This window comes from Megascapheus bottae, chromosome 5, assembly GCF_031878675.1.
Source record: "Megascapheus bottae isolate mThoBot1 chromosome 5, mThoBot2.hap1, whole genome shotgun sequence".
Taxonomy (NCBI): Eukaryota; Metazoa; Chordata; class Mammalia; order Rodentia; family Geomyidae; genus Megascapheus; species Megascapheus bottae.
The window spans coordinates 33076720-33103678 of record NC_143513.1 but is presented as its reverse complement, the minus strand read 5'-3'; the positions used below and the strand labels follow the sequence as shown (position 1 = coordinate 33103678).

Below are 26959 nucleotides of genomic sequence, written 5' to 3'. Positions count from 1 at the left end.
GAACCATAACCTTCCCATCTCAGCCTCTTGAGTAGCTAGGATTACAGCTATATGCCACTTTTGCCTGGCTAGTCTATAAAAGTTTTACTTATCTGATAATAATTGAAAACTCATAAGTAAGTAGTTATTTGTGGTAGCAACATTCATGCCAGTCCTACAAAATATAAATTGTCTTATAGTATAACTTAAGAATGCAATGCTAATATCAAATAAGATAAAACTTTTTTTTTCCTTTCACAAATAAGTTCTTTCCAGATGTAAATATTTTCACATATGTGCTTTGGGCAAGATTTCTCTATTTCACCCAGGCTCACCACTCATTTTATATTTAACACAAACTTGAACTCTGGATCCTCTTGCTTTTGTCTTTTAAAATACATTATTTGGGTCTGAGAATGTGGCCTAATGGTAGTGTGTTTCCTATAACGCATGAAGCCCTGAATTTTATTCCTCAGTATCTGCATATACAGAAAAACAGCCATAAGTTTTACTATAGCTCAACTGGTAGAGTATCGGTGCCCAGGACCTGAGGTAAAGTCCCAGGACTGAGAAGAACAAAACAAAACAAAAAAACACCTTTATTTAATTCTATGTATAAATTTTTAAGATTATTTGGACATTTTAAAAAATTTAGACAAATCAATATTACTTATAATTATACAAAACTGTTTGCTTTATTATAATACATCCAAATATACATTAAACAATTTGTGTTGTTTTATGCTACAAGACTACATTTCTTTAAAAATATCAAGTTGTAATTTCATTATTGAAACTTACCCACTCCCAATGCTAGGATTACATTTCCAAGTTAGTTACATTTTTTTTTTAGGTTCCAGTCTTTTTTAAATCAATTTATAGAAATGGGGAATGCTTAGATGTTCTTGTATAATTTTAGCCTCATGTGTAAACTCAATTATTTAAATATTGTGAACATTCATTATGAAAAGTATATATCTTTCTACAAAAGGTTCAAATTTGTTATTTTATTAAATTATTCATTACCAAATAAGGCTGACCAATTAAATGATATTGAGATATAATAGAACTGGTATAAAGAAGCATCGTTAATTTACATTTTATTTAAGTACATTCAACTGAGCAAGAATAAAATATATAGCATGTGAAGAATCAAAATACAGACTAAACGAAAATTCAAAAGTTAGACAGCTTTGTAGCCAGCATTTTACAAATAAGCATTATTTCAGGCAACAGAATGATGAAACTATGCATTCTACCACTGTAATGTTTTCTCTCAATTACTAACTTCCTAAGACTATTTTTAATTTCTTATGTAATTTGATTGTTTTTATAAAATGTTTATTCAATGAAGGGAATGTAGCCTTTGGAGTGCTTTGGGAAGGAATAAAGATTCTACATAAATTGTAATTAGACTATCCACTTCTAAACCCACTTAAAGTTCCCAATAAATTAAATGTAAATGAATGCAGACAAGCAGTATTTCACTTAGCAGCGTAAATAGCTGGAATGAAATGCAAACAGAAACGAGAAAGAAGTCAAAGTCATAGGTATCAATTACGCAGAGAATGATCTAAAAATAGGAATAAAACAGACTTTTATCTAGGATTCATTTCTTTGACTACTTGAAAGTCATTTCTTTGACTACTTTGTTTCATTATCACAAGAAAACTTCATAAAATCTTTTTTGATGTGGAAGTTTATATTGTGTTTGTAAACTTAATAATATATTCAGCCCATTCCTTTAAGTATCTTTGACTAACAAATGGTAAAAAAAAAAAAAACATTAAATGAGCTTTAGATATCCTCTATATTTAAAATGTATGTTTATATTTTTATCTGGGACTTAATTTTACTTAAATACCTTCCATATATTTTTGGTTATGTTAACTCAAATATTTTATATCCAACACAATCAGAATTTTAGATGTAAGCTACGAAATTGTGTTCTCAACTGCTGTTTAAAATAAATATTTATAAAAGTAATTGAAAAGTAGTTTAGACATCCAGAGTTGTATGAAAATAATTTATTTTTTACAAGTCAGTCAGAATATTTCAGCTTTGTGTAATTTCCCCCAAACCATCAATATCTGAACATTAATAACATTACAGATTCAATGTCTGGTATATTCAAAGTATCTTTAAAACCATTAAAAACAATGCATAGTTCTATTTCTTTGCTCTTAGCTTGCTATAAATTAATGGGACATTTTATTCTAGCAAATCAATAATTACAAATACTCCTATACGATATTCAATTAGCATTCTGGACTCTTGTACAACTCTTCAGATGGGGAGTGGGTATTGGGTCTTTCTCATTTATTTTGAATAAGCATCCATTAGATGTACAAAGTGTTATATATCTTAATTTTATGCGTTTCTTTCTAAAAGAGTGATTTATTCTAATTTTCTCTTACAAAATTAGTTCCTTAAATTTTCCTTAACAGTAAGATATCTCCAGTTATTTGTGAATACAATATCCAAAAGGGTATTTAATCTCATCTGTAAATGTGAATTCTTTGAAAAGAGGGAAGCGATGCACATAAAAATAAGTGTAAGATTAGGTTCTGAACACAGAGGCTGTCACAGGCTCAGTAATAAGTTGCCTTCTAAGCACCCTGGTTTCTCACAGACTTTTCTTTCAGTGCATTCGGAATGCATAAGAAATGAGCAAAATCTGTTATTTAGTTTTCTGAAAGGATGCCTTCCATGTGAGGAAGTGACTAATTTTTCATTTCACACTATAAAGTGCGTGAAAAAGGCAAAACAGAAGAAGGCTAAGGGTTGTGTGATCTAAGAAGGAAAGGTGACCATACTCAAACAGAGAGATATACACTATACAGATGCAAAGGGAAGTTGAATTGGAAACATTAAAACAGGCTAACTTACTAAGAAAGTGTTTATGGTAATGTTGGGAGTTTGTGGTATGTATTGTTAAACAACTAAAACAATGCTACTTGAATTACAACATATTTCAGAGATTCAAAAAGGTTGACTGAAGTAAAATATGTCAAAGAGTTAATTTAACCCTTTCCGTTGTCAAATTTATACAATTTAATTGATTATTCAACAAATAGCTCCAGTGCTCACCCTGGTCATCTACTTAATTATATCTGTATTATATATCATTTTCAAAGATACTCCAATAATGCAATATGCAAGAAAAAATAAGGAAGTAAGTAGAAACAATATATAAAGTATATCAATTGTTTAGGATGACAACTAGAAACAAAAAATATTAAAAATACCTTTGGTTACAAATAATATATGTTCATGTTTCCCATGATCTTTCAGAAATTTTACTTTTCCTAGACTTTGGCTAGCAGTTTGTTATAATTTAAACTTAAAAGAAAAACAGATGAATTATGCACTGGCAGCTACTTATTCTCCAGTGAAAAGGGCTCCATTACATTTTGTCCACTTTATTTGTGATTCTTCTTCTTTTTCATGGGGATCTGGGTTATTCCCAAAGCCAGAATTTATGGCTGTCTCTCCTTCAGTTCCCTAACAAATCCCATCTGCATGTCTTACCATTAGAGTGCAGTACACATGGTGGTGTTTCTTTTACATTATTAAAATATTTTCTCATATCTCATTAGAATAGGTATCAAGCATTCTCTCCCTGTGGAGGTTAGCGTTCATTCTAGAGATATATGACTGAGCACCAATTTCTGTCTGTGAACTTGCTCCTCCTTACAAATCATAAGGAATCCTGGGAGGGGCATTAATGCCCTTCAGTAAATCAATGTTGTCGTATACTGAATGTAACCTTTATGGACTGAAAGAAATAATGCACCTCTACAATTCCCCACACCTAGCTCCAAACACAAATGACTCACTGAGAGAGTTCCTGTTAATACTGGGAGCTGTTTGAATCACCTTCTCTCCATTTCTTCTCGCAAGATAACCAGTTCTGATGCGAAATGATTTATCAGTTCCTAGGAACACAGCACAAGAGCATGGTGAACCCATCCTCAATGCCATATCAGAATTTGAGACTTGCTTAGCTTAAATATTTCCACGATGAATTCCAAACATAAAGCATTTACAAATGTAAAGCTGGCTATTTTGAGGATGATTCATGCAGTTTGTGGATAGTTTACAGTTTGAGGATAATGCTTAAAGTTTCCCTCCTTGGAATAACTGGTCCAGATGAATTACTTTCCATCAGGACCCCACATTTACCATGTTTCGTCCTATCCAGGTTAGTGTTTTTGTTCCTTAGAAAAGAATTCCATGGAAAATATTTATGAGTTAGCGAAAGAAATGTACAAAGGAGAGGACTGTAATATTTTTGCAGGTAAATGATTCTTAAATAGAAAACTATGTAGACAGAGCTCAGAGATGCTCATCCAGGTCTCTGTGATGTCTCCTGTTTCGTTTCTTCTTCATTTCCTGCATGTGCTTCCACTTTGGGCCTCCCTTGTTTCGCTGTCTCCGCTTCTCTTTATGCCACATCTGTTCACAGTACTGGTCCAGGCTAAAGTTTGGGCTGCTAAGGATTTGGATATAGTCTTTGTATCTCAACCGTGACTCAGCCAATAGATCCTTAACCTGCCCCTCCTCGTGCTCTCCCCTCTGGGTATTTTCCATCTGCTCATTCTCTATGACATTCAGAGTTAGCTTCACTACGGTGTGGATGAAAGTGTGCTCCTGTGCTTTGCAGTAATACATCCCAGAGTCCTTCTTCTGCAGACTTCGAATCAGTAGCCCATATTCCGTTTTGATGATTCTTTCATCGGGTTTCAACTGCAGGATTTGAAAAAATGTAGGTAATAAATTGGAAACAGAGAGGTCTACAAGCAAATGAAAACAGTCTACAAGACTTCACTTAGATAAACCCAAAAATATATTCCTCATCTTTCTGTCATCATGCATAATATCCTGAACTATAGTTGAAGGGGGTGAAAAAATTCAAGTAAAGTAGCAGCATCAGATTATATCCTGTATTTTGTATCATTTAAGCCTAACTAAACTTTTGAAATACAATTCATCTCTTTCTCCACTGTACAGAAAAAAATGAAAAACAATAAACAGATGCTTGTGAAAAATAATTAAATCCAACTGAGAACTATCAGCTGATCTTTACAGAGCTTTGAGAATGAAATTAGTGTACTAAAATCACAGATTGGCATCTCCATTGCAAAATGATAATCTAGCATTAATAGTCACTAGGCAGAAAAGGAAGTTGAGCACATGTATTACAGTAATGTAGGCAAGAACAATGATTCCAATTGGAAACTACTCTGTTTTCTAGATATCACTGAAGAAATGATTGGAATAGCATATGGAATCTGTAAGTGACTTGTTCAAGTCAAATGGAAATGCGTGGCTCCAGACATCGAATGTCAGAGCTGTAACTGAGCAGGGCCTCTGTCAGAAGGTTAGCAACATTTAAAGCTAAATTTCCCCTAGTACCGTGAACTGCATTTCAATCCCATGTGTATATGTGATACTTCAGACTATGTCATTTGTGCAAATTTTTGTCATGCCTTGGTATACTCTCACATGGTAATATGATTTCAAGTGTGAGAAAGCACAATGAACAAAAAGATCCTCCTCTGAAATGTGATGCTCATTAGCCTTTGAAGCAATGTTACTGAAACACAATTCAAATGGTAAGCCTGCTTGGCCCACAGTCTGGTGTGAATAGGGAACTATCTTTTTATACTAGAGGCATGTTTACCAACACAAGAGCCCTGTTTAATGTGGAGTATTGTTGGATGGCTAGGCATGAAATGAAATAACAACAACAACAACAGCAAGAAAGAAATCTGGAAGATTTCCCAGTGTACGCATCTGCCCCTGTACTGTAGACTTTAGCTGATGGAAATCAAGGAGGTATAAAGACAACTAAATTAAATTTATTCACAGTGGGTGGACTGTGCTCTGCATCTTTATGTGAAAAATATGTAGGGGGGAACCCTTTCGCTAATTCTGGAAATATGAGAAAAGGAAAAGAAACATCTTTGGCAACTAGCCCAGCTAACTAACAAGTATATGGTGAACCACCCTCTGTGGCAGAGCAGAGCAGCTGGTGGGGTACCATCTGAGGCCAAAGACAGGTCACAGCTCGGATCTCTGGTTAATGAGGCTGAATGTTGTCCAGGTCTGCCTTTACTCTGTACTGAGCCCACACCATCAGGGTTTCATTTGTTTGTTTGTTTCTCTTACTTTGCCATAGAGTTGGATGTGTTTTCTAAAGGCCCAGACATTTATAAACACTATTGTAATACAAACGAACCTGAAGCTCATTTGCATTACCATAAACCATAAGAGTCTCCTGGCCAAAATAAATATACTTCCAGCATTAGAGTTCTAAGTGGACAATGTTAAACAGAAGTATCAATCTCAAATTCAAAATCATATGTGTATTTGCTTCTTTAAAAAATATTTTTGTAACTTATTTTTAAATGACAAATATTTATTAGATCAAAATTACTGGCCTCATAACATAGGTCTGTGTCTCTGTCTCTGTGTTTCCTTGACAACTCCTTTATCTAACCTATGGTCTATGGGGGGAGGGTTAAAAGCAAAGATTGTTGAAGGGTAAAGTGTAAAATATTATCAATATTGTATACATTGTCCTGTTCTCAAGAGATAATGCTCAGAAGTGTTTATTTCTGCAATTTTATTATTAGAAAATATGATGTGGTTATTGGCATGACGGGTTGGTCTCCTGCAGATCTAACTCACCTCTCGATTTTCTTTATACAACCTGTATTCTTACAGCCACATTCATTTAAACCACATTTAATTTGGAGATAAACAGAGGTGTGACTCAGAAGTTTTTTTTTTTTATTGTTTGCTTTCCATTGTGGACAGGAAAAATGATAACTTTATACCTGTTGGGCAAAATCTCATTATTATTATTGCTGTTTCTTTTTTATATCCTGTTTTTGTTGCTTTACCCTATGATCTAGCTCCTTTCTGTCCTTTCCACTCTTTCTCCATGCCCGCAGAAGTCAAATTTCATAAAACCTGGCATTTTGTGATCTGCTTAAGATCTTGAACTTTTTCCTTATTCCATGGAATGCTTAATTTGTTCATCAGTTTTTGACCTAAAACTTACTTTAACAAATTCTGTGCTTTAAGTATTTATGTAAGATAAATATCTAAGATTAGGTTACTTAGCCAATTTCTTGTTTCCTGTCTAAAATTTCAGAAATATGGCTTTAATTAAATGGCATCACTAATAAAATGCATTTTTGAGTTGGCATATTTTGGAGGATTCTGACAATTTAGAGATTAAAATCTGTGACCCAGAAATTAAGTAGTTGATTAACATTTTGCCTACTTTACATTCCCATTCTCTGTAATGCTTTCATTCAGAGCCAGGAAAGAGTAGATTACGCAGCCTGCATCTAAATGATAAAATGCACACAGCATATTTAAAATAGTCAGTTCCTCTACAAAGAGATAACATAATCTCTAACCACTGATTTAAACTCACGGAATTTTCTCCACTCAAAAAGTGATGAGCAAACACTACTGTAATTGACAAATAAAAAAGTGGCTGGGGCTACCTACCCACTTGTCTCATGTGAACTAAAATAGTATTTTTGACATTAAATATAGATTTTCAGTGCAGGGCTATTCATTTAGAATGAGAAGAGAAGCAGAAAAGGGACAAAAGGCATTTAAGTTTTGGGCAGCAGGCAAAGGTCAGAACTTTATCTCTGATAATAGCTTCTTAATGGCAATTCCTTTCCAGATAATTCGCCTGTCAGTTCTTCATAGTTAAGTCATTGCTCATGTCTTTGAAGAAATTAGAGCTTCAAGAATTGCCTTTTCTGTAACTAAAAATATTGCTAAAGGTAAATAGGATAAAATTTGGAAGAAAATGTCCAGTGAAAAAGGAAATATAGAATTGTTGCCAAAAATATTTCTGTATTTAAATTAAAGCAATGTAAAAGTCTTCTAATTTAATATAGAAGAAAAAATCAACTGGAATGGGAGGACTTCCATAAATGTGTATTTATATGACGAACCTGTCAATATAATGCATAAACAAGACTGATACTTCTGTGCAAATAAGAAAAAAAGCAAATATTGAAGAGTATTAGACCAGGGCTGGGAATGTAGCTTAGTGGTAGAGTGCTTGCCTAAATTCATGAAAGCCTGGATTTGATTCCTCAGTACCACAATAAACTTTCTTTAAAATTTCCTTTTTGAAATTTAGTTATTTATTATTTTAGAAACATGGAGTGGGGGAGTTTAAATATGAAACATTATTTTTTTTCACAAAGAAGTGAACTATTTAAATAAAGTACAGGGAGCTCACAGAGGACTGTCAGGCCAGGCAGAGTGAGTGAAGATTGTAGAATTATGGTATTAATTAATAGCCAGATGACACTAATAAATGCTGGCAGTAAAATGGTGAGCGAAGGAACACAAAAGACATCAAAATATGGCTTCTGCTTATCTGTAACTGGTGTTGTAATAATTTTTCATGTGTTATTACAGTTGAAAAGCACTCCTTCCTTTCATACTAACAATAAATAAGTTAATGACATGTGAATGGATAAAATGCAAGTATTTGTTTTGGGGGAGGCTGGGTGTTTTGCTGGAACTTAAACTTTGGAACTATATATGCTAAGCAAGTTCTCCATCACTGAGCTCTGTTCCCATCACTTTGAAGATGTTTTAAAATTATTAAAGCCTACAAAATAAAAAGTATTTTGGTAAATGGCGGAAAGTATTGCTTCCTATTCATTCACATCTCAAAAGTTCAACAGAAATTTGAGGATGGCTATTAATGTCCTAGTTATAGTATAAACATCATCAATTTCCAGAACAGCCTTTATAAGAAAGTCAGCAAATAGCTGACTCACATGACCTCCCTGACAGCACCCAACTGTGAGAGAGCTCAGTGAGGAAGTGTTCTCCTCCTGGCAGAGAATAGCCTGGTGACAGCCAGGGTGCCACAGGAGATCATGGTACCTCCCTGGGGCTCTGTTGAGTGGAGGAAAGATTCCAAACTGTGACCTGCGGGTAAGAAGCAGAAGGCATCCTGCTGAGGAAAAGCCTCAAATGCAGTCTGGACATTGCCCTTTTCCTCAGCTCAGGAAGCAGTATTGCATATCCTGGATGGAAGGAAACTGCCCATTTGCAATAACAGATGAAAGTGTCAGTTGAAATATTATTGCTAAGATACCTTTAGGTAAAATTCAATAAATACACTATTTCAACTTCATTGAAATTCATAGAGCATAGTGGCATTGTGAATATGTGATATACTGTTAGGAAGCTATGTAAAATAATGCACAGATCTCTTAGGGAAGAAAATAGAAGATGTGAGTGCAAAGAAACCTGGATGAACATAAGATCTACTATTCTAAAAGTCCCATTCAATTTGTTTTAACTAGAACTAAATTATGAAAACTGCAGACATTAAAATAAAATTACTGCTTTATTAAACTCTCCCATGTGGAAAATGGTGAGAGTTTTGGGGCAAGGAGCGAACAGAGAGTGTGACGGAAGGCCAATGTGGTCAAAGTACCTCAAGAACAAATGAAACAAGGGGTTTGCTGAGATTTGGCTTTGAAAAGGGGAGGAAGGGGAAGGGAGGAGTAAAAGAGGCTGTGAGTCTGATAAAGGAACATTGTATGCAAAGATGAACATGCCAATGCAAATCTCTCTTGTACTACTGATTGATGCTAATGAAAGTATCAGGGGGAAACTTAAAATACCATGTTGTATCCAAACTAAACCTGTAGGATAAGAATTAAGATATCTACCCAAGGTTGCTTCATTCAAAAATGATTTTACATTTGAAATCTAATATTTTTATGCCAAATGTGATCCTTTGAGTAACTAAATTTCCACCATTTTCCCACATCTTGCCAGAAGGTGAGATAATATATCCATCTTCACAATCCCTATTTACAAACTTAAAACACATTTATATCACCCTTACTATTTTTTTGTAAAGATGATGGATAGAAGAGTTACAGTTACACAAATAAAAGAGGACAATTCTTTTCCAATAATGTCTCCCTCTTTTTTCCCTTGCTTTTCTTCCCCTACCCAAGTTGTAAAGCTCATTTCCCACATAGTGTCTTCTGAATATCACAGTTGCCTTGAAATTGTGATGACATGGCCAAATGTCAGCACTCCGAGAACAATTGCCTGAGTTAGAAATCCACTGCTTTCTATCAATATTTGATAAATTCCACTTATTGTTTTAAATTGTACAGGGATTTATCAAGAAGATTGATAAACTGATAATCTGCTCATGATTTTTCTCCAGTCGAACCAAAGAGAGTAATAATGTTTTCTAATTCTATACTCAGTGTTATTGTCTACATCACACATTCTCACTGAGTATCTGCAATTTTAAATGTTATTTTTATCAGAGGAGGGAGTCTCTCACTTGAAATTGTATATTCTCCTGTGCTTTCTCATTTGCTTTTCATAAAGTAAATTTCCTACAAATTTTATTAGCACATACTAATTAAGGAGTGTGAAGGGCAGACTGATAATTTAATAATTTATATAATATGCTTTTCCAATGAACAGTAATTTTTATACTTTATGTTAAAAGTTTGAGCATTTTTGACTCAATGGTATTATTTATGTTCTCAGGAACATGTTTCAATGTGAGACCTCTATTCTGAATCCTGCCATCATTCAACTACTTGCATTAGTGTCTTTAGTTTAATCTGAGCGTTTAAAAACTCACCTGAGCACTAAACAATCTTTTGTTCATACCATATCTATAATAACAATTCTGCCAATTAATCCCTTCTTTATTTTTTATTTTGCAGTACTAGCAGTTAAGGTCAGGGTCTCTCATGTGCTAAGCAAATTCTTTAGCACCTAACTAAGACTCCAGTCTGTCACTTAACCTCCTTCCAGACATTGAAATGATATTAATCTGTGATTATTCTTAGATGGCCAATAGAGATCTCATAAAATTCTTATGAGTAATCTGTGTTATAAAATTTCTATAGTATGTTTTACTTGCATGTTTGTAGCAGGGAAAGTAACAGAATGAGAGTAAAAATGAAGAAAACATATTTCCATTAATTTAACTTTGATATATAAATGTGAAAATGTATGTATGTCCAAAACGCAACCAATTCATTCACCTAATCTGATAAAAATAGAAATGGCTCTTGTCATACAAACTCAGCAGGTTTCATTTGTAATCTAAATTGAACAGGTTGTGACTCAAAATATTACACTATTGTATCTAGAGAAGTTTCCAGAAATGTAGGAAATCATTAAGTAACTAAAACTTGGGAAGCAAAACAATTTTCATTCTAAAATTCAGTATGTTTTTTGATATATTTAGTAATAATTTCACCTATCATCTCAATAATGATTAACCTATTATCTCAAAGACATTGTTAGCTTTGATGTTAGTGGACAAAAACTTCCCTTTATTCAAGTAAGGATGAGACACCACATGGCCCTAAAAGTTGGACCATTTTTAATAATGAACATCTTAATTTAAATTTTACACAATTTTCCTGAAAAAGAGCACTGTCTAGTGATGATACCTTACCTCCTCTCGGTGTTCATCTCCTGACCTCTGGACATACCACTTAATAGATGCTTGTTGGGATTTGGGTATACATTCCAGAAAGGTTGAATTAAATTCAATGCCAAAAATCACCTTTTCATCAGCAGTTTCATGACTAATGCCTAGAAAGCAAACATGGACTAAGAGATTAACCTTGACCTGGTTTTTAAAGCAATGGGAAAATAGACTGATTTAGAACAGATGCCACTGAGAAAAAAATTGCGCACATTATTAAAGGAAAAGGAAACTTATTGCGAGAAAAATGTTGCCTAACAGTGATAATGTCCAATAATGTGATTTCTAAAATCCTGTACCCATATTGCATTTTTCCTCTTACATCATCCCATTAATACTTTACGAATGTTCTTTAAAAAATAATTCACCAACTCTAACTCCTAAACACTCGCTCTCTGAGTACAATAAACCTTTGGTATCTTTCAATGGTTTAATATCTTTCTGTTCACATAAAATGAAACTAACCTTGTTAGTTCTTGAAAAACATATTGCTGTATTTTGCAGAAAGAATCCTATATGAGTTGATGCACAGAAGAGACCAGAAAACCTCAAGAAACTTGGACTTCACAAAAGAAGGTACAGTAGTCTATACTTAATGAAAGTCTGTGGTGAAAATAAACCAGATGGTAGAAGTCTCAGAATCTACTTAACCACGATCTCTTTCTGGGAGATTCCTCAGCTTCACATGCATTTACTATGAGATAGTTAATGAGATGCTACGGAACAATGTCTCAGACACCTTATTCTCATAAATCAACCACCATCTGAAATACATTCCACTTGGGTAGCCAAAGGCTGTGTCCCATGTGGGATCTAAGATCTGTAGCTCAAATTTGATCAAATAAAAAATGACAGCTGCTCTGCCTGGCCCAAACATGCACTTTTTTCATCAGACATTCAGATATCTCAATTCTACAGATGGGCCTACTTAACATTTAGGTATAAACCAAAGACTAAGGCCTCGGGGACTTTTGGGAATGTTAAACCAAAGCACATAAAATTATCAGCAAATGGCATGAATGCACATACATGCAAAAGTTAAACTTATTTAGAAGAATATTCTTTTGAACTTATGTCTTATCTCCATGCTGATATAATTATGGATTAACTTCCTTTGACTTTACATTGTGTGGATGAGACTTAAAACTCGTAATCTACTAACCATATCCAGAAATTCTACCATTTACCTAGTTAATATGTCCCTAGTGTACAGTTCATGAAAGAGAAAGACATAGATCGTTTCAGGAAGACAGAAACTGTCTTCCAGAAAAAAAAAAGGAGTTTGTGAAGAGAGTTTGCCAATTGTTATGCTAAGAGGTAAGAACTATGAAGTAATAAAATTAGACTGATTTATTCAAAGAATCTTGTATTTTAGTAAAATATAACTTGGTGAACTAGATGGGAAAATTAAATAGTGGCTTCATTAGTAGGAATTCCTGCCATCTGGGAAAGTCGGTAGAAGGTAATAAAGATTCTTTCTCAGTCATTACTGGAAATACTAATTAGGCATTCAAATGGAGTTCTTGAGTAGCAATTGAAGCTTCCCATTTGGAATTTAGAGGAGGGTCCAGATTGGATTGTGAAACTGACAGCCAAATAGGCTTTCAATTTTTGGTGAAATGATATTAGAAAAAGAAAAGACAATAGAAGAGTGACTATCAGTACCCAATGTATCAGTACTTAGAAGGTGAGATGGAAAGGAAAAGTGAGAAAATGTCAAAGGTAGAATCTGCAAGGATCAAAGGAGGGTGAATATGTTGATGAGATGACAAAGATTGAAATCCATTGTATATATAAACTGCTTCATTAAATGCCAAAAAAAAGTTCAAAAAATCCCCCCAAAACCTCCTAAAAATTAAGAAAACTAAGGAGGGGTATGTTTAGAGGGCTGGATGAGATTGTTGAAAGGGGTGTCACTGATCTAGAGGCACTGTATTCAAATGGCTTTATGCAATGGCAACTCCTTTTTACAACTATTTAAAGAAAAATAATGTTCAAAATTTCAAAAGAGGTAAACCAGAAAGACATGGTGTTATAAAAGCCAAACATGCTAGTCTAACATCTCCATGAAAAAAAAATTCTTCATAATATTAGCTGTTTTTCCTGCTGTAAATACCTCTGCAATAGATGATTCAACATACCAATGGATTAGAACCATGTAATAAAATTCTTTAAAAATAAACAGCAGTGTTTGTGAAGCCACATGAATTTACTAGCAGCACTCCATTATGAACCAAGTGTTGGGGGAAGGGAAGAGAGAGAGAGAGAGAGAGAGAGAGAGAGAGAGAGAGAGAGAGAGAGAGAGAGAGAGAGAGAGAGAGAGAAAGAGAGAGAGAGAGAGAGAGGAATAAGAACTGAAAATTGTCCATTGGATTTGGCACGGAGGGAATTGCTATAGCCTTTGTAATAATGGATCGAGTGATAATAGAATAAACTGCATAAAAGGATTATTGTCAGAATGGGATATAGTGAGGTAGAGGCAATAATTATGGCTTAGGAAACATTTGTGCTTTTTATGAAATTATTATTATTATTTTGTATTAATCCTGGGGCTTCCATTTAGGGTCTGGGCACTGTCCTTCAGTTTTTGTGCTCAAGGCTAGTCCTATACCACTTAAGCCACAGCTCCACTTCTGACTTCTTGGTAGTTAACTTGATATGAGTCTCACTGACTTTACTTTCAACTGCTATCCTTAGATCTGAGTGTCTTGAGTAGAAGGGAATTCAGCCATGAACACTCATGTGCTATTACACATTTTTACTTGTTCTGATATTCGTTTTTACTTCCTTGTGAATGTATAAAGGCTTTGTGGTTGTTCATTACCTGTAACAGTCCCTCATAAATCTTAGCTGGATGTGTAAAGTACTGCATACATAGGACACAGAGAAAATTACAAAATAAATGTGGATATGGCAGTGAGTTTCCTATACATTACAGTGAGAAAGTAGACAAACTATTTTTAGACTAATGTTGTTTTTCAGAATTAAATTCAATTAGAAATAGAGAAACACTGCTGAAGTGTCACTAATAAATTATGACAATTTGGGATTATTTATATCACTCATGGAGTGGTTACATTTTAGCAAAGAAAAGTACTTTTCTTCTTGAAATTCTGTGTAACTTTGTTGGTGGTGATAGTGATAATGTTGTGTGTGTGTGTGTGTGTGTGTGTGTGTTTTCTGTCTTGAAGCAGAGTCTGTAAGTGGAAAGCATATAAAGCACTCTATTTCTTAGAATTTTTCCCCTGTTGGCAGATTTACTGAGCAATCTTCCTTTTACTTTGCATTCCTGTCCCTTTCCTATGCATCCTTTCAAGATCTTCCATTCTATAACTCATTGTTTCTTTGTAATACTGAACAAAATACTGCCTGGGACCTCCCTTTTGTTAACCTGTCATGTTATTAAAAGTATCTTATGATGAAAATAATCAAAAATCCTTTAAAGTATTTCTTTGTCTCATAGTATGCACAGGGCAAGTCCATACACAAGGAAGTTACTTAATAAATATTTACGGATAGACGAATACATGAATGCCTGAATAAAGCATAGTCTACCTAAACTTCTAATAAATATCTACATTTTTATCAGACTTTTCTGGGAGGTCTCTTTGAGTTTATTCCAAATGTCCAAATGTTTTTGTCTATATCCTGATTTATTTCTAATGTGAGTTTCCAAACTTTAGAAGGATGGATTAGATAGCATTTAAAAACCACAATATAGAAATTTTTAAGGACTAATGAAACAAATGATATACCAAAAGATTATTCACTTAGTTACAGAAATGGGTTAACTTATTAAATTTCCCATTATTTTCCCAAACCATAAATATTCTACAAAATGACATTTTGTTACATAATATATGCTTAAAGTCATTATTTAAAAAGACACTTGAAGACTAATCTCATCACCTTGCATGGGAGAAAAAGTATCTCAAACCTATACTTACTGTCTTCTATATCCCAGCACTGGGTGATTGGGTCCCCATACTTTACATCTTGGCGTCTAGCTCGCCTATGGAAAAGGAATTAAACCAATTAGAACATCATGGATAGTACTTGCTGCATCTAAAACCAATAGTAATAGATCCAGAAGGATACTGATGTTATTCAACCTAAATACATCACATAGTAAACTACGCATGCATATTTCAATCAGCACAGTATCCAATTAAAGATTAATGGAAATAATGCCCAACAAGAATAAATATTTTTATTATTATGAACTCAATTTTATTTGACTACAAATCTTTTTTTAAAATGACCTATAGTTGAACATAAATAGGTTGAACATAAATTGAATACAGGATTTAAAATTAAAATAGAGAACTAAGTATTCTGTTTTATCTTTTGTTAGCTATTGGGGAATAATCACACATAAGAGTTCTAGTGTGCAGAAAACTACTCTCCCTTCAAGAGCAACTTATTCTGTATATACTTACTCTAACAGATTTTTTTTTTGCCAGTCTTTGGCTTGAACTCAGGACCTGAGCACTGTCCTTGGACTTTCTCAAGATTGAGCTCTACCACTTGAGCCACAGCTGGAGCTTTTTTTTTTTAATGTGTTTGGTACCGAGAAATCGAACCTGGGTCTTCATGCATGCTAGGCAAGCACTCTACCACTAGGCCAAACTCCCGACACCTCTAACATAGATTTGATTAAGCAAAAAAACAAGAGAAATATCTGACACGGAAGTCTGAGTTTTAATATGGGGTGAATGCTTACAAAGTATTTGTATTGTAGACATGAAATACATTTTTCTGATAGTAACGATGGCTTTTACATTATGCTACAAATTTTCCATAATAGAACAGTAAATGTCACATGAAAAAAATACACTTCTGCTATATTTAAGTAAGATTTATGCTTCCAGAAAATATTTCATTCATTTTTCTGGGATGGAATGATCAAAATAAAATCAAATATATTTATTAAACTGCCATATTATATATGTTTTAACTGATACATGTTAAATGACCATACATTTTAATGTAGCACTATGTGGTATTCCTACAGGTGTATGTATTATATAATTTAGCGATCAGATTAAACATATCTATCTCCTCACACACAATATTTCTTTATGGTAAAGATATTTAAAATCATCTTTTCATATCTTCAAACTTTTGTCAGGTACTGGCAGTTCACACCTATAATTGTAGCGACTCAGCTGGCTGAGATCTGAGTATCAAGGTTCAAAACCAGGCCAGGAAGCAAAGTCTGTGAGACTCTTATTTCCAATAAATTACTCAGGAAAAAGTGAAAATTCTGCTGTTGCTCAATTGGTACTATGCTAATTTTGATTTAAAAAAAAAAAAAGAAGAAGTAGCTCAAGGACAATATACAGTCCCGGAGTTCCAACTCCAGGACTGGCAGAAATAAATAAATAAAGCTTTAAGCTTTAAAAAATATAAAGTACATTATCATCTTTCGTCATCATTTTAAGTAACTACATACTAGAATATCTTAGTCCTAAAACTCAGTGCCAGTTAACAGCATTTTCTGATTATCCTCTTCTTTCCTACTCTCCCCAGTTTATTCTGCCACTTCAGAGATGGGCAAAAGAACAACATGGACCTTAGCTATCAAGGGCAATACTGACGAGATGATAACCTTGCAAAGAGTGGCCCATCGTAGACACCTTAACCTCACAGGATATTGTGTTAGATAGAGGAACATCTCAGTGGCAAACCTGTGAGGTCACAGAGACAGTCTTGGGAAACACACACAAAAAATTATGATAGCATGAGGTACAGAAGGTCAAGAATGTTTTTAAATCTTGGCTTCCTAAGGAACAGAGTCAATCAATCAAGCTGAACGTTTATTGCCTCCTAATGAGTTTTCTGGGTTTTTAGCTTCTAGAAAAGCATTCCCCCAAAGACTCCCTAGGATGAGTATGTTCATGGACAAAATATAGAACAAAATATTGGCACTTTTCTATGTTTAACTTCTAAAAATGGTATTTACCCATTTATACTACATCAAGGTATTCAAACAATATAAAAATGTCTACATTTTAAGTGTCTGCCCTGCTAACACACATATTCTGTAATGCCTAGTTTAGAATTTGTTAAACCTGTAAAATATTTTCAGAAATGTCTGTTGTAGTGAGTCAAACATGTATTCTCCCCTTAGTTTGTTGTTTAATCAAAAAGATACTGACAGAAAAAGAAATAATGCCACACATAATTTACTAACATCTTACATGGGGGGAGGAGTATAATTTGAACAATAATGTTGCTATAACCTACATCTGAATATAAAGCTCATAATGTATTTCAGTAGCATCAGAAGTATAGATACTATAAAGTATCAGAACTCCATGTTAAGTTGCATCTTTCACAGATCCATTCCACCCACCCTTGAAAGTTAGTTTTCTATGAAACAAATATTTTATCGTAGTATTTTTATTTCACAGATCATGCTGTCTACTCGTTTCTCTTAAACTATAACACAATGTGAAAAAGTCATCTTGTAAGAACGGAGGCTCATGGTTCTGCCTTGCACCCCTTACCGTTTTGAGGTGGGTGCATATCGAGAGCAGGCATTTCCATCCCAGGCACAATAAGGATCCCTGGCCAGACAGCAGTCTGCACAAGCTTTCCCATAAGTGTCACATCTGTTCAAGGAAAGCTGAGCCAATCCATCTCGGGAACCAATGTATAATTGTTGCTACAAATCAAGCAAAGCAAATGAATTAGAATCATTTCTCAGACTAGTCTTAAGGACTTCCCTTTCTTGAACACCAAATACTGTCTCTAAATCTGTTCTCTGGAAGTCCAGCACATTGTAAACATGTGTACAGAGATATAAGGAAGGGTAAAATAAGTCAAACAGTTCATCTTCACCCAGTGAGATTGATTTGGTCAGAAGAAGTTGATATGGAAATGGACTATATTTTAAAATCTAGAGTAAGCTTGCTTACTTTAAGAAGGTTAAAAACAAAGCTCTTAGAGAAATTAAGACATCAAATTTGTTCTTAATAGTAGAAAATTTATTTCAGGAGATTACGCCAGTCTCAGAGGCTCTAGTTAAGGGATAGTCTTCCTGTCATAGCTCCTTAAATGAGTGATCACTGCCATTTATAAAAATTTGTTTTGATTACAGCTAAACATTGTATTTGCTAATGAGCTAATTAATTAGGGCTGAAAACATAGGAGTTGTTAATGTGAAGCTTAGTATTTGTTATCAGTATGAAGAAAGTACTAGCAGGCTTGAGAGAAACCATGTTATAAATGAAAACTCTTCCAGATATGAAAAATCTCTACAAATAAAGTTACATTTTGAAAGTCCTGAAAAGAATCCACTGCTCCTTGTGTGTTCTCATTTGAATATCTAAGGGAGTGGTCATGGAAGAAAGGCAGAACACAAGTAAATAAGCCTCATTGTATGTCTTCAAATACTGCATGGCTAACTCTATATTCCACGTTTAAGTATAAATAAAATATCTAGAAATAGGTGATAGGATAAGTAGTCAAAGAAATCTGTCATATTTCACTGCTGTTATATTCTCAGTTAATTCTTCCCAGTTACTAAATATTTTGAGCCCTGTTTAGTAACCTGTCTTTTTTTCTTTTCTTTTCTTTAAATTTAATTTTATTGTCTGGGTAATTTTCAAATGGGGTACAGTTACACATGTATGGTATTGAGTACATTTCTTGTTGGACATTGTTACTAGTCTTTCTTAATTCTCATGGCATTTAAGATTTACCTATGATGCTTTGTTAAAATTCTCCACTGTTCTATATTGATGGTACATGCAGATCATGGAGAACAAATAATGATCATGTTTCTTCTAAATCTACCCCTACCCGATTTTGGCAAGAGGACCCATCAAACACCCAGTCACTCAAGATAAATCTAGACATCATCTGTGAGACTTCATTCTCTCCCATTCAATCTGTCCATGCCACTTCCAGTCTCTCATGTAGAACCTTTCATCTATTTCTTCTTCTTTCCCACTGTCCCAGTTTTGGTTTCATCCTTATCATTTCTTTCTGGGATTGCTTGTAAGTGTTTTGTTTCCACTGATTTCAGCTTTCCGTTCTAGCAATCCCCATCTCCAGGGGACCCCATCCATCTTCTCCATGGATAAACCACACTGATATTTTTATAAAGGAAATCTGTGCTGGGGGCTGTAGCTCAGTGGTACATCTCTTGACCAGCTTATGCTAAGGCCCTGGTTTCAATCCCTGGACACCCTCTAGCTTAAATCTTAGTGAATTTCATTGTCCTTAAGATAAATTTTCAAACATCTTGGGAGGACATGGAAGGATGTGCCTAATCTTACCCTGTTTTACTTCTTCAGATTCATTTCTAACCTCTGTCCCCTTCCTGAACACACGTGTTCTTGCTCTAATTGTATGCAGACTTAGTAAAGCTGTTGGGTCCAGTGCTTGCCCTTGATATATTCTCCTCCTTCCCATTCCCTTACAGAACTCTTCATGGCATAGTTTGTATAACTTGCTTTAATTACCTTCCTCAGGTTCTTCTGGCTCCCTTTCAGGCTAGGTTCTTTCTATACTACTGTACATTTTTAGCATACTTCATTGTCTATCATCTTTACTTTAAACTGCTAGGGGTTATTCCTTATATCATTCATTTATTCTCTACCCTTAAAGCATATACACTCACTTTAAAACAAGTTCTGAATTAAATGCCCATAAAATAAATATAAATTAATTAAGAAAGAAATGTGGAATGAATGAATACATTGACAGAATAGACCTAATGAAGGGACTTGTTTAGTTTCCTTAATAATTGTCATGTATCATTGAAAATAGGTAAAAATAATGATACTAATGCCTTCATGTTGAACATACATTATCATATATCATTTCCTTACAATTTGAAAGTGCATATAGGAATGGAAATGTAAGTCTGGATCTCTTAACTTAATTAAGATTTATAGTGCCAGACCATGTAAACGAAATCAACCACTTATTATTACCATTATTATTATTGTTGTTGTATGTTAATACACACACGCAGTTTAACATATACAATCCAAGCACTCAGGAAGCTGAGGCTTGTTGGAATTCACCTGAGATGCACAGTGAAATGAAAAGCAAGCAAACAAAATACCTTGATAAAAACTTGGACTGGGAATGCGACACTTGCTTAGCAATGAGCTGGGTTCAATCACTAGCACCACAAAAAAAAAGGAATAAACAAGTGAATCTAAACTCACAATGAACTTTGGAGTGAAAGGGTTTTGTAGCTTGCCTCTGACATATTGAGTAGTGAGTTTACTATTGGTTGTTTGCCAAGAGAGTCCATATTCCAACTCCCTAATCCCTAATTTAAAATCCTTTTTAATGGCTGGGACAGGAATTTGGTATGTATTTCTAATGACTTTGACAGAAAGATGTCCACATGAGACCAGAAACCCATTTGGATTTTAAGAACCAAAGAAATGAAAAAACAGGTTACAATTAATGATCTCAAGTCTTTTCCCCTTAAATATATAGAATCTAAAAGCTTTCTACATTATTTGCAACTGAACTTCTCAGCCCCATAATTTCTTCAAATGAAATTTGAAGTTTATTGTTTTCATTGTTAATATTTATCTAAAATTAGAAAGTTCCCATTTCTTGTTATCAATTCACTGGAGATGATGCAGTTGAAATTATATTCCTGTCCTAATAAACTTTATTATCAATCAATTTTTGAAGGAAGGAAAGATGGAAAGAAGGAAGGAAAGAAAGAAAGAAAAATGGGAGGGCCGGGAGTTTGGCTTAGTGGTAGAGTGCTTGCCTAGCATGCACGAAGACCCCCCCCCCCGGTTTGATTCCTTGGTATCACATACGTAGCAAAAAAAAAAGCCAGAAGTGGTGCTGTAGCTCAAGTGGTAGAACCCTAGCCTTGAGAAAATTCAGGAACAATGTTCAGGCCCTTAGCCCAAGCCCAGGACTGGCAAAAAAAAAAAAAAAAAAAAAAGAAAGAAAGAAACAAGGGAGGGAGGAAAAGAAGAGAAAGACAAAAACAGAAAGACAGAGAAAGAAAAAGAAGAAAGAAAGCAAGAAAGCAAGAGAGAGAGATAAAGAACAAAGGAACAAAGAAACAACACAAGTAACAAGGGACTAAAGAAGAAAGAGCATTAAAAGCCGGGGGGGGGGGGGGGGACAGAAAACAAGTACCTGTTTTAGAGATAACTCCATGTTCAAGATGGTTGTTGGATGCTGAAAATATAAGATAAATGTCAATAAAGATAATCATCAATAGGTGATTTTATTAGTAATATATAATTTTATGTTATACCAAAGACTACTGAAGTGAATCTTCTGGTGATCTTATGGGTGTACAGGGATTTTCCTTTGCTTCTCCCCTACCCCCTGCAATGACTTGAGTCTTCTAGCTTAATATTGACAATGAAAACAAACAAAGCATCTTATTAGAGAAAAAACTACCTACTTGTATGAGAAATCATTTTGCATTGAAAATTGTTTCCAGTTACCCACAAGTTTTCTCCTTGTTCTAAGCTTAACTGCTTCCATATAATTTAAACTAGCATTGACAAGAACATCTCCATAATTATTTATTACCCTTTTCCGCTCTTACTGAAAAAAAAATTGTATAACCAGTGGAGTTGGAGACAGTACAGTGAGTACTCCTGTGGATGCAACACACACACACACACACACATACACACACACACACACACACACACACACACACACACACACGAAGAAAAGTGAGAAAAGAGAACAAAGCATGACCTTTTCTAATTTTCACTGAAGCAAACAATTCTCCTTTGCCATTGCTCAACATCCATTGAATAAGTCTTGTCCTAACATGCTTCTGTGGTATTATGGCAAATTTATGTAAGCCTCTTGGTTCACCCTTATGTTTGACATCACTTTTCCCTGAGGAGCTACCCCAAGGTTTTGTTTTGGTAGGGGCCAGATAGCTGGTCTTGTTCTTATTAACTTCTTGACCACTATTATCATCACAATGTAAACAGGATCCAAGGAACCCAGCATTTTAATTAACTTGAGCTTCTCACAGTAGAGGGCTCTGCTTACTCTCTTTTAAGGCAATAAATGTTTACCTTAGATTTTTATTAAAAAAAAGAAACTCATTAAAATGTAAGAAAGGCACAGCTTTTTTTAAGAAGTATAATTTTATTTCTGATATTATTTTCAGGGAATGCTCATAAAATTAAACTACCTTGAGGATCTATCATTTAGAACAAAAGACATTCTCCAATCCTGGAAATTTCTTCTAGATAAACTATTTGGGGTAGATGAGAAGAATTTAATGTACGTGAAAGCTTATTATTCTGTAACCCCCTGCTTTTAGAATTTTCTCTAAAAGCAGGGACACATGATTTATTATACTCTTCTAGTTTGTTCAGTTTCAATGGGGGAAAGCTTGCAAATAAAACTTAGAAAGTAGAAAAGCATATGGGTAGTAGGGGACTCCAGGCTTCCATTTACTGTGGCACTTTGTGTGACTGCATGTTTAGAGAATGCAGTAATGAGAGGCAATCCCAGGAGTATGGCTTCTGTCTATGGAAGAAGGTAGGTCCCATGTTTTAGTTTTACTTCTAACACCCTTTCCAATACTGATTTCAAAGACTTCTCCAGTAAAAGTGATGATGTGTTGGACAAATGTGCTGCACAGCAATGAATGAGTGCTCTGACTCTCCCTTCTGCTTCTCTGTCTAGACTGAGTCTCGCCTTGAACTTAGCCTCACTCTCCCTTCTGAAACTTTCTCTAGATTGAGTCTCACCTTGAATACCTGTAGCTCTTCTAGTACCACCTCTTCCATATTCCACTTCTCCTTTGAAATGCTGACAACTTTGAGGACCGTTCCAATATCTGAAAATAAAAAGTAAAATAAAGCAAAACTAGAACTCACTATACTGCTGTTTATTTTCAATATCTAGTCTTAACCCTATCTATATAAATCTTTAAATTGTTCCCTCAGTTTTTCTCTGAATGCTTGTTAGAAAAAATGAAGTTGAAGATGTATATTTTTGGCTTTTGATATATGTAAAAGAAATATTAAGAGAGATATTTAGAATACATGTTACCAAATGTGCATGCCTAATTTAAATATTGGTCAAAATGAGCATAATGTATTTTTGATCTTACATAAAAAATTTATTTCAAATAAAGGTTCAGTATATTTTGGATCATATCATATATTAATATTATTATCTCCATTTATTTCATGCATTTATATTTAATTTGCTATTACATTTATAATACAATTTGTTTTATTAGCATTAAATATGAACACATAGTCATTAAAGCAGTCTACATGGACAAAACTATAGGGTCTTTAGATAGATTCTATTTCTAAATCATTTTCAGTAAACTACTTCTTAAAATAATTGTAATTCATCTTGAAAGATCCAATACAAGGAAATAATATCAAAACAGTGTCCTAGGTAAGTTAACTTACATTACAGATTTATAAGTGATATATAGCAGGGAAATAACCAAAAGAACACTTTAAGGAAATAAAATTAATTATTTTTTATTTAATTTATGCAAAATTTATGTCTTTATTATTCTTAGTACTGTGATTGGAGTATAATGGCATATATAGTAATGTACATAATATACTGTAATGTAAAAAATACCCTAGATTGTTTAAGTATGCATATTAGAATGGCATTTTTCAATATCAAAACTACTTTAACATCACCATAATCTTCAGTGATTATTAGATACTGCCACCTAGTGACTGAATTGCATTTACAGTAGTGAATTGTTAAAGACAAATGAACTTTTGCAAATTAAATGTCAAACTCATGAGAATTACTATGACTATTTTGTAGTCCTTTGGAGCTTTATTATTTATCTTGGTTTTGAAGTAGGTCTTTGTAATGTAATATTTGAAAATTGGTCTTTGAAATATGCCTGGATAAAACACCACAAAACAATTGAAATATTTAAACATTAACTAATCCTAGTTGTGTTTTACATTCTTAAAAACCTTTCCAATAAAATAACTGTTTCTTCAGACATTAGAAAGACATTTTTCATTAATATCTACTTCTTTAGGAAATGTTCAATTCATTAGCTAATGTCAATGATCTAAACTATAGTACCTTTGTCTAACAATGCTTTTTAATGGTAATAGTTCTTTCAATATTAAAAAAAGAACTATAAACACATGTGATGAACTAACCAAATAAATAAATATTCATGCATGAGTATATATACTGTGTGTATGTGTGCATCTTAAATTGCCTACTTTAAGTTTACACACTAGCTACATAAATAAGATCATCTGTAATGTTTTTAAAATGTTAAGTCCTTGTTATATAGCACAGGCTGGCCTTGAACTCATGGTCTTCACTTTTCAATCTCCTGAGTGCTGTGTTTACTAGTATGCAACCAGGACTACCAGGTAAAAGGTAAATTATCAATCATTTCATTATCACTAAATTGGCAGACCAAAAGTAATTGAAATGGGCTCCAATAATGAAAGTCCATAAAATTCAAGAAAATAAAGGCTATCTGCAAGTATTTTTTAATATCCCTATAGAGTAATAGTTAATATTTTTTGCCAGTACTCAACACACACACACACACACACACACAATCTATGGTTAACCTGTACCAACCAGATATAGAAATGGGAAATAAATGTGATTATTACTTAAAAGCACTCTGTAGTTTGTTTCTAAGGAAACACTGACAAGTAGCCGATAATGATTATTCAGTTTGACATTGACCGAGAGGTATTTTTGAAGACTACATTTTTTTTTTAAATGTGGCTCACATCTGTAATCCTAGCTACTCAGGAGGATGAGACCTGAAGATCATGGTTCAAAGCCAGCCCGGGCACTAAAATCCGTGAGGCTCAATGAACCATCACAAAACAGAAGTGGTAGTGTTGTTCAAGGGGTAGCCTGGAAGCCTTGAGTTGAAGAGCTCAGGGACAGCTTCCAGGCCCAGAGTTCAAGCCCCACCACTCTGAAAAAAAGTATAGTCCAGTTCCAGGCTCACCAGTTCCAAGAAACATTACATCGTACTGGCCGTCTTCTGCAATGACATGATCCACCACTATCTGTGTTAGTCGGTAGTCCACATTTATCCTCTTGAACGTTGGTCCTCCTGCCACTGGGTAGACTGCCTTGTACATCACGGGGTGCCGCTTTATAAAACTGATGACGTCATCAGGAAAGTCTCTGGTAGACTTAATCAGGGGGTCATAGGTCTTGCTCGGACACTGAAGACAATGAGGACAAGAATAAAGACATTGGGTACCTAAGACACTTAGGCTGAATGCCAATGTTTTCAAGTCAGTTCAGAAATGTGATGAAGATATTGAGGAATCAATGTGGAACTGGTGTGCAGGTTGAAACACATGCAGTGTACCTAAGCTATGTTTAAGTCTGCTTTCCCCCACTCAGAAATAGTCTAAATATATATTATATACTATATGGCTAATATATATGTATAAATATGTGCAAATATATATAATTCAACAATATTTAGTGGTATTTCCTTAGTAAAATATTTTCTTATGAAAAGTATTGCAATGATTACTATTTATTTTTTCTTTTTCTTTTTCTTATAGGGCTTTAACTCTGGGCCTGGGCATTCTCCCTGAGCTCTTCAGCTCAAGGCTCCCACCCTACCCTTGAGGCAAGACACACTTCTCCTTTTCGAGAGGTTAATTGTAGATAAGAGTCTCAGGTCCTTTTGTGTCGGCTGGCTTTGAACCTTGATCCTCAGATCTCAGCCTCCAGATTATCTACAATTACAGGCATGAACCACATTGCCCTGTTAATGATTACTGTTTCTAATGAGAATACTTGAACTTTCAGTTTAAACCACTGTTGAAACTTAAAAACATGAAGAAAATGAAGCCTTATTTTTAATTTCCTTTAAATAAAGTAGAATTTCAGCTCAGATCACACCGTGCTTCTTAAAAATAAGAAGGAACAATTTAACAGCTCAACAAAGTTACTTTCAGAAGACTTTCAAGAGTTTGAAATTATACCAATCTACTTTTATTATAACTAGTGTGAAAATTATACTGTGAGCAATGCGACAGCTCTTTCCCCTAACAGAGCTGTGAAGAAACCCTCAGGGAATTTTCCACTTCTTTCTAAAATTGCCTCCTGTACACCAGATACATAAATAGTTATCATCATGTGCCCTCTGGTGGTAAGAATGAAAGTTCAACTAAGTACAGAGTAAATACATTTGATGGGCCTTTGTCTAATCAGTAAGAATTTATGCTGCATCTTTCTTTTTTCCACAGCAAAGATATCCTTTCTTACTTTTAAAGTATAATTTTCATTTTAAAATATTTTTAGACCTAGGAAATTTTCCATATACTACAATATATTTACTAACATATTTGAATTTTTTAATGGACTAATTAATTCTTTTGCTATGGAAAACTATAGTTGATTGGTGCATGCATATTTAAAAATAGAGTGACATTGGGAAAATGTATGAATTTG

General features: G+C 34.2%; 1 protein-coding gene across 1 annotated transcript in view; it reads right to left on the bottom strand.

The window, feature by feature from the left end:
- Window positions 1-587: 587 nt before the first annotated feature.
- Window positions 588-26959, bottom strand: part of Sema3d (semaphorin 3D) — a 156478-nt gene continuing 130106 nt past the window's right edge. The window contains exons 12-18 of the mRNA XM_090332887.1: window positions 25491-25713; window positions 23257-23345; window positions 21662-21703; window positions 18037-18194; window positions 15472-15536; window positions 11492-11631; window positions 588-4728 (exon numbers count right to left, since the gene is read on the bottom strand). Coding sequence (XP_090189013.1) covers window positions 4318-4728; window positions 11492-11631; window positions 15472-15536; window positions 18037-18194; window positions 21662-21703; window positions 23257-23345; window positions 25491-25713 — 1128 coding nt within the window. The 3' untranslated portion in view covers window positions 588-4317. The remainder of the gene's footprint in view (window positions 4729-11491; window positions 11632-15471; window positions 15537-18036; window positions 18195-21661; window positions 21704-23256; window positions 23346-25490; window positions 25714-26959) is intronic.